At 43.4% G+C, this 11,580-nt stretch overlaps 1 protein-coding gene across 1 annotated transcript in view; it reads left to right on the plus strand.

Moving 5' to 3' along the window:
• Nucleotides 1-8,875: 8,875 nt before the first annotated feature.
• The window catches only part of GRM7 (glutamate receptor, metabotropic 7), a 249,134-nt gene continuing 246,429 nt past the window's right edge, over nucleotides 8,876-11,580 (plus strand). The window contains exons 1-2 of the mRNA XM_014544687.1: nucleotides 8,876-8,885; nucleotides 10,525-10,665. Coding sequence (XP_014400173.1) covers nucleotides 8,876-8,885; nucleotides 10,525-10,665 — 151 coding nt within the window. The remainder of the gene's footprint in view (nucleotides 8,886-10,524; nucleotides 10,666-11,580) is intronic.

The following is an 11,580-nucleotide window of genomic DNA, read 5'->3' on the forward strand; positions in this document are numbered from 1 at the left end:
GGCTGGTTTGCCCTGAAGGGTGTCCTGGATCAGGGTGGGGGTCCCCTCTGGGGTGCCTGGCCAGTCTGGGTGAGGGGCTGAGGGCTGTTTTCTGGAAGCGGGTGACTGAAGCTCCCAACCGCTCCTATTTTTCTTTCTTTTTTTTTATTCTGGGCCAGCTTTAGCTCTGAGGCCTCGCTGCTGAAAACATCGATACATTGTTGTGGTCTGGCTGGCTGAACCTGGCTGACTGACAGCCGGTTTCTGGGGTTTTGTTTAGCTTCTTATTTGCAACATAGTACATAGTTGCTTAGAGTTGCAGTTGAGAGGCCGGCAACTCAGGCGGGGAACGTTGGAGTTCGCAGTCACTGGAGCAAGCAAGCCTCCCTGTTCGCTTCAGTGCATGGCTGCCAGCCACCATCTTGGCTGACAGTTAATTTGCATAAGGATATGCTGATTAGCCAATGGGAAGTGTAGCGGTCGTACGCTAATTACCATGTTTCTCTTTTATTAGTGTAGATTGTTACTGGGGAGAAAGAAATATATGGAAATTTGGAATATCTTGAAAATAACATAGTATGGATGGAGGAAGGGGAAGGCAAGGAAGGCAGGATGGGAGGAAGGCAAGAAATTATAGCCATGGCAATAGAAACCCAAGCCTGAGAGAATGCTGTAATCACATGAGTGATTGGTGCCACTCAGTCAGGCTCTTTACCAAGGTTCTGTGCAGAACATTTAGCCAGCTAAGTCAGGGTTACAAGCTGAGCACAGACTGAGGGCAGGGTAGAAGGAAGGAGAGCAGGAGCCTTCCACCACACCTGATCCATCACCTGCTCTACATTCTGCAGAAGTAGCCTGTGGCCTCCAGGGAGATGGGCTCTTCAAGTCTCCACTCCTAAAGCATCCACTAGAGGGTGGGCTTTTTACCCTTCCTATCTCCTGACTGCATCCTGAGCTGCCCCAGAACAACTTAGATTCAGGCCATTAAGCTTACATGGCTGCACATGGCTTAGCAAAACCATGAGGGGCTTTTGCTGATGGAAGGCAGTTGATTTATAGTGTCTGGAGCGGACACTAAAACTATGTACATTAGCAAAATCAAAGGAACCTATATTGATTCAGCAATTTTAAGCCTTAATACTTCAAATCTTTACATCTATCTGTAAGGTAGGTAAGTACTACTATCCTTATTTTACAGATGGAAAAAGTGAATGAATGAATGAATGAATAAATGAATGAAAAGGCAAATAAGCAAGTAAATATACAGTTCAACAACAAAACACAAACAATAGAGACCTAAGTGTAGTATAAGATAAACTACATAAAATAGCTAGTAGTTGGCAGAGCAGGATTCACACTCAGCTCCATCTGACTCCAAAGGCAGGACCTTCTTAGCTGAACATTTCATATGCAGTCCCTAGTGTTCAGAGTTTCCTAAATTTCCTCTTCTTGTTCTCTGTTTTTCTCACCTGCCACATGAGTCTGTGTTCATTTCCTTTTAATTTGGTTTATGTTTATGCTCTTACTATGTATGTGCCATGCATTGTTCTAAATACTACCTATGTTCTCCCATGGAAGCCTCCTAACAATCCTGTGGAGGAGATATTATTACTATCCCCACTTTACAGATTTAGAAACAGACTGGTTAGGTTATTTGCTCAAGGTCATCTAGCTAACAAATAGCAAAGCTAGAAATTGAGCCCTAGAATTCCAGTTTCAGACTCTGCTTTTAACCTTTTAACTATTAAACTACTAAGGTAATATATGCCATTTATACCTATATGCGTTTCCATATAAGTATACTTAGATTACATAAAATGCCCTGTGTTTCCCTGGCAATTTAAAGAAATGAAGAAGTGGCATGCATCCTAGCATTATATAATATGCAACATCCCTTTGGAGGCATTTGGTTGAGTAATATTGCAAACATTATTCCCTCTAACTCATCCATAAACACTTCCCATGGGATTTTTGTTCTTTGTGGAATAATTTCCATTGCAATAATTCTTATTTGTTTTCTCAAAAATAATGACTGGTTTCCCCCACTCTCATCCTTGTACTGCATAGCCAGCAAATTTGTGGGTGCATCTGAGAGCCTGGATTTGTCCCACTAGATCAGTAATGATCTTGCCAAACTGACTTACGTGCCTCCAACTTCAAATTACTTCAATAAATGTTTACAATAACTTGAATTGGGAAGGCCAAGTAGGGCTCCTTCTCTGTCCTCCAGGAACGTAAAGTTTCCTGGGAGGCAGACCAGGAACTGAATGCCCACAGAGTATCAGGAGACATGCCACTTGGCACCGGAACCCACCAAAGACATCACACAGCAGGTGGCCCCAAGGGTGAAGGATCCCCAGTTCCTACAAATGTACAAAATCCACCCCCTCGAAGGGACTGGAAACCCCAAATTCATGTACCGGTATAATGGTTAAGTCCATGTACTGCTTCCCATGTTTTCTTATGGACTAATACAAGGTTAAATTTCTAATTGGGATCTGCTTTGATCATTATACAATTATGTTAGAGGAGATCATCACTCAGATGTGATCTCCAGTTGACCTTTAAGCTGGGCTCAGGCAATCAGAGGATCCTCACCGGCTCTTCTATCTTTGGCATGTGGGCTCCACCCACCTGTTCCCACAGTGGAAGCCATTTCCAAGGAAGTAGCCGTGAGAGAGTAAGATGTTGTTGAGACCATCTGGACTGAATACAGGACTGAACCCAGTTAAGGCCTCTATATAAACTTTTAAGATTCTGGTGGGCCCTAGCTGTTTTGGGTCAGTGGGTAGAGCCTCAACCTGCAGACTGAAGGGTCCTGGGTTCCATTCCTGTCAAGAGCACATGCAGGGGTTGGAGGCTCAAGTCCCAGTAAGGGGCATGCAGGAGGCAGTCGATCAATGATTCTCTCTCATCAATGATGTTTCTATCTCCCTCTCCCTTCCTCTCTGAAATCAATAAAAATATATTTAAAAAAAAGATTCTGGTGGGCACGTGCAGAGATATACTTGTCTTGCCACACCCAAGACAAGCCTGGTAAGTAAGTTCCCTTGCTTATTAAATCTGCCACCTACCAATCTGACTTTTTCTTGGGTCTCTCCTCGCCCTCTGTGTACCAGGACCAGTTTCAGGTTTCATCTGGGGAACACCAAAGTTTGTGAACTGAAAAACCACTCAACTGGTTGCTATTATTAGATATTTCTAAAAGGGTAGAATATAGATAGTGAATTGGAAATGCTACTTTTATTCACTATGATATGAAATTCTCATGTACAATTGGATTTATTTCTGGACATTCGGTTCTATTACAATGGCCCATTGATCTCCTATCCTTGTGTCAGGACTATTCTTTTTTTAAATCTAGAGAATTTGCCATCTGTATTTATATAATACCTGGTAGGATATGACCTCCTCTTCCTCATCTCCCTTCCTCAACAGCCCCAAACACTCATGCATACTTGCTCTTCTTGTTCATAATACTACTGGTTCTCATTTTTTTATATGAACTTTAAGAGCAACAGATCTAGCTCTGGGGATAATAACTTAATATTTTTATTAAAATGACATAAAATTTATAAATTAGCTTCATGGGAGTGGATATAAAGGGAACCTTAAGTCTCTACCCAAAGACAAAAGTCAATCTGACTCAATGGAGAGATAACCGTGTTCTTGTATGCGTATTTCTTGGCAGCTATTTTACTTGTGATCTTTCTCCCATTTTTAAGTGATTTTGTTTGTGTATGTGAAGGTAGATAATTTATCTATGTCAATTTTGTTCCTACTGCCTTCCCTACTTTGCTATGTTTTTAGTAACTTTTTCAAGAATATATTCTTAGGAGCCTGAGATAACATTTCTCATTTCAATGGGGTTTCAGCAAAGGTGAATAACAGTAAGAGAGGTGCATTTCTTGATGGTGGGAAAGCTCACTGTCTATCATGACAAGCACACACATCTTACAAATGTTGAAACTCTCAGAGGTGGTGGGGAAAGTTGTGGCTGGAGGAGCAGAGGCTCACATAAAGGAAAGACCATTCTTCAGCACCTGCTGATGCCTGCCACATGGGCATAGGGTCCATGTTACTAGATCTTCCAATGTTACACGTATATAAAGCCAAAAATCTGGACTTGCAAGTGAAGTCTCCTGGTTTTTAAATTAGTTTAAAATAATATTTGATAGAATAGAAAGGACAAGTCCATAGTTTAAACATGTCCCCCAAACTGTCATTTGTTAACATCTGAGAAACACATGTTGTCATTCAGACCAGACAGAAGCTGTAGCATGTGATACTATCACATGATTGGTTTGTTTTCCTTATTATGGGTGTATTAGTTTCCTGGGGTGACCATAACAAATGACCACAAATTTGGTGGTTTAAAATAGGAATGATTTTACAGTTCTAAAGACTGGAAGTCCCAGATCAAGATGTCAGCAGGGTCGTGCTTCTTCTGAAGGCTCTAGGGGAGGGTCCTTCCTTGCCTTTGATGGTGGCTCCAGGTTTCCTTGGCTTTCGGCTGCATCATTCCATTCTCTGCCTCCATACTCATGTGACCTTCTCCATGGCTCCTTCCCCCTGTGTCTCTGTGCATCTGTGTGTCTCTTATAAAGATACTTGTCACTGGATTTAGGGCCCTCACAGATAATCCAGGATGAACTTATTTCGAGATCCTGATCTTAATTAATGTAATTTATTGTCATAGAGTATCCAAATGTTTTCCAAATAAGGTCACACAAACTCAAAGAGCTAGGACAGGGGTGGGCAAACTTTTTGACTCGAGGGCCACAATGGGTTCTTAAACTGGACCGGAGGGCCGGAACAAAAGCATGGATGAAGTGTTTGTGTGAACTAATATAAATTCAAAGTAAACATCATTACATAAAAGGGTACGGTCTTTTTTTTTTTTTTAGTTTTTTTCATTTCAAACGGGCCAGATCGGGCCCGCGGGCCGTAGTTTGCCCATGGCTGGGCTAGGACATGGACATATCTTTTTGCTGGCCACAGTTCAAAATGACTTATGTCATAGAAATAGAAAGGTCATAAAACCAATACAGACCTGTTTTTAAAAATGGCTGTTCTGATACATCATCACAGGAGCAGGGAATGTGAGTCCCCCTGCTTCCTCACCTCATTAATGTCCCTGCCTTCCCTTCTCTCCCCTTCCCTTCCCTGTTTCTTGTGCCTCCTCCTCTTCCTTTCTCTTCCCTCCTCTTCTCCCTCCTCCTACACCTTTCTCCTTCACTCTTTCTCCATTCTCACAGTCTCTCTCTCCTCCACTCTCTCCCTCTCTCTACCTTCCCCCCTTTCCTCCCTCCTATATGTCTTTTCTCCTCTCCTTACTCATTGATTTTTTACTCTATTCCATCTGTGTTGCATTCCTGTGATGTGCTAGGCTAGGGGCTGTGTGGTTCTGCAACCTGAGCGCCTCCTTCCTGAGCCAGAAGCAGGACCAGGAAGAGCTAAGAGCCTCCCCTTTACAGGCTCCTGAGAGCAAGCCGTGGGTCCTCCATGCCCTTTGGCTGACAGGGATGCTCTAACCTGCAGAGCAGGACTTGTGTGCATTAGCCTGAAATCAGGGCCACTGGTCACTTTCTGATGCCGCGTGAAGCCACATTCATATCTGCCAGTCTCCCTTCACCCTGGCCATCCAGGCAGCTGACCCCTCTCAACATCTGATAGATTTCCTTTTACACCACACACTTGTGAGAGCCTTGTTCTTTCTCAGCTGGAAAGCTCACTCCCAAACACACTGCCCAGGATGAACTATGTGTGTGTTAAGTTGTCTGCTCTTGTCTCAACCACAAATTCCAGGGGGTGTTTAGGGTGGCACTCCAGTTAAAAGGGGAAAGAGCCAGATAAATATCGTTATATATTTGTCAGCTAAAACCCTGATTGTTATTTCCATGTTGTTCTAAGCTCACTTCCAAAATTATAGGGATGTTGTATAATGTGCACCCAAAGGGACATTTGCTTCAAACCATCTGGAGATTGAATTCTGAAGTTAAATAATCTTCCCCCACCCCCCATAAAAGGAACAACTTTATTATAATAATTTTGTTTACACCATGTAAAAGACGGATCTTTCTCCTTTGATATAAATCTGATTCTGTTTCTTGATGCCTCAGGTTACCTTGAAAAATTCTAATAATTTAATAACACCTTTATTGTGTATCCAGATCACTTTTCTTCTGAGCTCTAGTAGGAATGAGAAAAAGTCTCAATTCACTGCATACACACACTAGATTAGAGTTATTCTAATTTTTGCTTCTCTCTGTTTGGCATCTTGGTGACTGTGTACCTTGTATTAATTGCCTATTCCTAAGAAAAGATAGGCAAAATCATTAGGCTACAGAAACTGCAATGAAAAATCAAAAGTAATGGTTAGTGGCTGAAGCCCGAGGGAAAGCTTTGGGCCAGTGCATAACAGAGCTCAGTATCTATAATAATAAAAGCGTAATATGCTAATTAGACCAGACATCATTCCGGGTGTCATTCCAGAAGTCCTTCTGGACAAAGCCAGGGCTGGAGGGAAGCCCAGGTCCCGGGTGCCAGAGAAGCAGGCGCCAGCAGCTGGGGGAAGGAAGGCCTACTCTTGCATGAATTTCGTGCATTGGGCCTCTCGTTACTAATAAAGCAGGGGGATGGAGAGTGCTTGAACCCAAAGGGCTGCCAGCTGCATTCCAAGGCATTGTGAATGTTTGGCCACAGCAAAGTCTCTTTTGAAAGCTTAGCTATCCCACGGACAATTGTATTCCTTTTGATTGAAAAAGAGTAGAAGGAACCAATAGAATTAATTTATCTTTCACCAGAGCCCCTGCTAAAAGAAGTAAACACATTGTTTGGCCCTGAAAGAAATGTGACTCAGCTGAGGCAAATCGGCAAGGACTCACTCAATTGAATCACATCCAATTGACCTCTGCTTCTGCTCCTTTGACTGATCTAAGAGCTCTGTGTTCTGAAACCAGCTTCTGCTGCAGCACTGTCAGCCCATGTAGCCAGTTTTACCATTTGGATTGACTCACCCATCCCCATACCTACCAGGCACAGGCATACCTCGGGGATACTGTGTGTTCAGTTCCAGACCCAAAGCAGCAATGCTCAGGGAAACATAGAGTGAAAATCCATCAACAGGCAACCACATGCTCTACCCCTCCAGGGCCCTCTACAGGCAACAGGATGGCCAGGTAGGGCTCCTGCCATACTGAGCAGAGTACCAGGCAAAAGTCTCAACTACACAAGCAGAGCAAAGACCCTCTCTTCTGAACCAAGGCGAAACTGGAGGCTGAGAGGGTGGGGATGCTTATATCTTAACCAGAAGGGCTGGGATTGTTCATTTCCCACTTGCTGAAGCTCAGGATTCGCTCTGGAGCCCTGCTTCTCCGAGGATGGGCAGCGTGAGCATCACCTGGAGCTTGTTAAAAATGTAGGCTTTCCCCCCGAGAGCCTTGCTTTCTAAAGTATGGGCAGCAAGAGTGTCACCTGGGGCTTGTTACAGCGGCAGCCTCTTCGGTCCACCCCAGGTCTTCTGAATTAAAATCTGCATCTTAGGGGAGCCCCAGGCAGTTCATATATAATGCACTTGCAAGAGAAAAGCAGTACTCTGTCTACACGAGGGTGGCCAGCAGAAGGAAGAGGAGGAGGAAGCTGAGCCCGTCGGACATGTGAGTGAAACGGACAAGGGTTTGGGCTAAGAAATCCTGCCCTTCATCCACGTCCGGCCACGGTCCATGCAGCCAGCCTCCGTGGTGCCTTTCTTTCCAGAAATCTGTTGGTTCTCCCTTAGAACCGGGGAAAGTGGACCTAATTGCTGCTTTCCCTTCCTTTTCTCTGTTAAATGTTCCACAGTCACCGACCTGCATGTTAGCCGCAAACTGGTCCTTCCTTCCTCAATATCCCTCTGTGTGTCCAGCAGGCACAGGCGGCAGAGAGAGGCATTTTGAAGTGATAGACTTTTAAAATGATGAGGTTCCTTCCAAAGACGTTTTCTTCTGAGCTGGAGAATGTAATTGTATCCAGGCTGTCCTTTGAGCCACTTTTAAGAGTTCCTATTCTGAGTTTAGTTTGGGGTCCAGACCTGTGACGTGTGACCGAAAAGTTTGTTTCTGACGCCCCTTTGCGTTCTGTTGAGGACGTTTAGAGTGTGTTGTTGGTGCTGCCTGGAGAGGGGCTGGGGTGCTGAGATGATGGAGTGCTTCAGCTGCCCGTGGCTGCGGAACAAACCGCCTCGAATGCCGTGGCCTAAAAGAGAAATCGCCCCAGTTCTGCAGCTGGGGCTGGTCTCAGCTAAATGCTGCTTCTACCACAGTCAGCAGCGGGCTGGAACGGGCAGACAGGCTTTGCTGAGAGGGCTGGGGTCTGGCTGGACTCCTCTCTTTCCACATGACCTCACATCTCCTAGTCCAGTGGTCGGCAAACTCATTAGTCAACAGAGCCAAATATCAACAGTACAACGATTGAAATTTCTTTTGAGAGCCAAATTTTTTTAAACTTAAACTATATAGGTAGGTACATTGTTATTAACTTAATTAGGGTACTCCTAAGGCTTAGGAAGAGCCACACAAGGGGCCAAAGAGCCGCATGTGGCTCACGAGCCGCAGTTTGCCGACCACGGTCCTAGTCAAACCTCTCAGATCCAGGCAGCTGGGTCCCAGGTAGAATTCTGCAGGGACAAGCCACAGGGGCACAGGGTTGGCAGCCTCTGCTTGCTTTCCCCTGTCCAGTGCCCCAAGGATAAGAACACAGTGCAGAAGGAGGGCTACACGCAGGTGGAAAGCTCAGGAAGCATGGACCATTGGGGCCACTTGTCACAACCCACCAGCCTTGCTCCCACCAAACCCCAAGTTTCCACCCATGCACAGGCAAAGATGAAGGGGGAAATGTAAGTTAGTCACTAGTCGTCATGTGTACCAGTAAGTTGCTTATATGTTTGTACAGAGCCAAGTGCATACATGTAGTGATCCTGGAAACACAGATTCCCTTTTATTTAAGAGTTTTATGTTATCCTACTGAACATTGTCTGGAGGCAGGGTTATGGGAGAATAGTGAGTGGGGGGAGGGCTTCCAGCCAGATAAATGAATCAATCAGTATCGACATTAGTCAATCAGTATCGACATCAAAATGAGATCAGATGCCACAGCCAGATTATCTTAAATCAGTTCACGTGGTGGCTATGAAAGGACATTTGTCTGGGTACCTGGTCAAGACATCATTATGTTCTACCATGTCCTGACAATAGCCTGGAAAATTACCTGAGATATAAAATATTCTTTTTCATTTTCCCTACAATGCTCTACAATATCCTTTATTTTATAGGGATTTTTTTTTACTGTCTTGTTTACTTACTTGAAGTTTTCTATTTATAGCAGGCATACTATATGCCAGGCCATGAATTCCGTGCCTGTAATGTAGGGGTGAATTAAATTAACCTGACATTCTCCTCTCACAGTTTAGAGTCTGGAGCTATTTTTTTTTAATGACTCTAAAATTTAGGGAAAACTTTGACTAACTTAAATAATGTGAAAGTAAGTTCATCTTCCTCCGTGGTCTTGACCTTAACTCTGTAAGTTCCTAGTCTTCCCACTATTACAAACAAGAAACTGAGGAAGGGGTGGTACCATCTTTATGCTTACAGATTGATGAATGGAAGATTGAAAGGTTAAGTGTGTACTTGCTCATGTTTACACGACTTAAGTGAGATGAGTGGAGCTGGAATTCAAGCCCAGCCCTTGTGATACTGAATCCAGTCTGATCCTCACAGGACCGTATGGTTTCATTGGAATATTTAAAGTGGTGCTATCCTAGTGAGGTAGCAAGAGATTTCCTGGGGACCTGGCCTTTCCGGTCTCTGCTCATCTCCAACTCTTTGTGAATAGCATTGAGCTAACATTGACCTCAGTTTACCAGTGGCTTCTTCATAAATTTAATTCTACTTTGACTAGAAAGTCAATTGCATACTGGGATATTCCTAAACAAAAGAGGACTCTCAAAATGATATTCACAGGTCAGTAGCTCACATAGTGAGAGATGCAGAATATGGTGAAATTGTTTACCGTGGGCACATCATTTTTTCATCAAACCTCTGTTGTCCATCAACAAAATGGGAATGATAGTAACTACTGCATGGATTGTTGAGATGAGTAAAAGAATCCATGTAAATTCCAGAGTTTGATCCACAGTAAGCTCTAAAATTATCAGTTATTCTCTTGGTGTGATGGTGATGATGATGTTTATAGAGATGCTTTGTCCCCGGTCTTGTTCATCAGAGATGCAAGGCATGTTGTGAGGACTATAGCATCCCTAAGGTCTCTAATGCAGATTTTATTGTGAAAATGTCATTTATAGGCCACACATCTGCCTGAAAGACTAGAGATATAGATATAGGTTAGCATTAGAATATTTTTTTTTTCTTCCGCTGATTTCTTTTCTTTGATTGACACAAAAGAGCATTCAATCTACTAAAACAAAGAAAAACCACAACGGGTGTTTTTGTTTTCAAATGTTCCGGCAGAGCCCCGCAAGCAATGACCTTTTCATTCAACTCTCTTTAGGGTTCGATGCCTACTTTACATCCCGCACACTTGAAAACAACAGAAGGAACGTCTGGTTTGCTGAATACTGGGAGGAAAACTTCAACTGCAAGCTGACGATTAGCGGGTCAAAGAAAGAAGACACAGATCGCAAATGCACAGGTAATTTCGTTCTCTCGGTCCTGTTACTCTACGTGGCCAGCGCTGAAATGTCTGCATACCTGACAGAAGGAAGCCTGGCTGGAGACAAATTGAAAAAGTAAATTGAATTTTACTAGATTGTTCAGAAAATGGAACAGGAGCATACGTCTCGGGGGACAAGAGAAGTACAGGCAAGATTATCCTTTTCTGCCTGTCCATCTAGCAGTAATTGGCCTTTTCGTTGATTTTTTGAATTCAAAAGGGGTCGTGTTGCTCTGAATGCTCTCACCGGTAAATATTGGTTCATGTTGTAGCCAGGAGTCTGAAGTTATTTTTACATAGACAAAAATCTCTGACAAATTCCATATCGGACCCTGATTTAATTGCTACCATGGATGGTATGTTTGATTAAGGAAACGAAGTACTTGGGCAGTGGTTCTCAACCTTCCTAATGCCCCGACCCTTTAATACAGTTCATCATGTTGTGGTGACCCCCAACCATAAAGTTATTTTCGTTGCTACTTCGTAACTGTAATTTCGCTACTGTTATGAATCGTAATGTAAATATCTGATATACAGGATGTATTTTCATTGTTCGTGACCCACAGGTAGAGAACCGCTGGTTTAGAGTAATGAGTTTCAACTGAGTTTCATAACATCAAAGTTAATGACTCACCTGCTACTTAAAATATGTTTAAAAATAGTCACCCAGGCTCATATGTAACCTTACAAAACTATTCCAAATTAAAAACACATGTGTATGTGTCATATAAATGTATTAGTAAGAAGGAAAGTTATACGTTCATTCATTGATCCAGTCACAAACGCTCATGGAGAAACTCCTTTCTGCAAAGCAGTGTGCTAGGCACTCGTGATCTGATGGTGAACAAACCTGGCAAGGACCCTGCTTTGGTGACACTTAGAGAAGAGTGGGGG

The sequence above is a fragment of the Myotis brandtii genome, unplaced genomic scaffold (genome assembly GCF_000412655.1).
Source record: "Myotis brandtii unplaced genomic scaffold, ASM41265v1 scaffold378, whole genome shotgun sequence".
Classification (NCBI taxonomy): domain Eukaryota; kingdom Metazoa; phylum Chordata; class Mammalia; order Chiroptera; family Vespertilionidae; genus Myotis; species Myotis brandtii.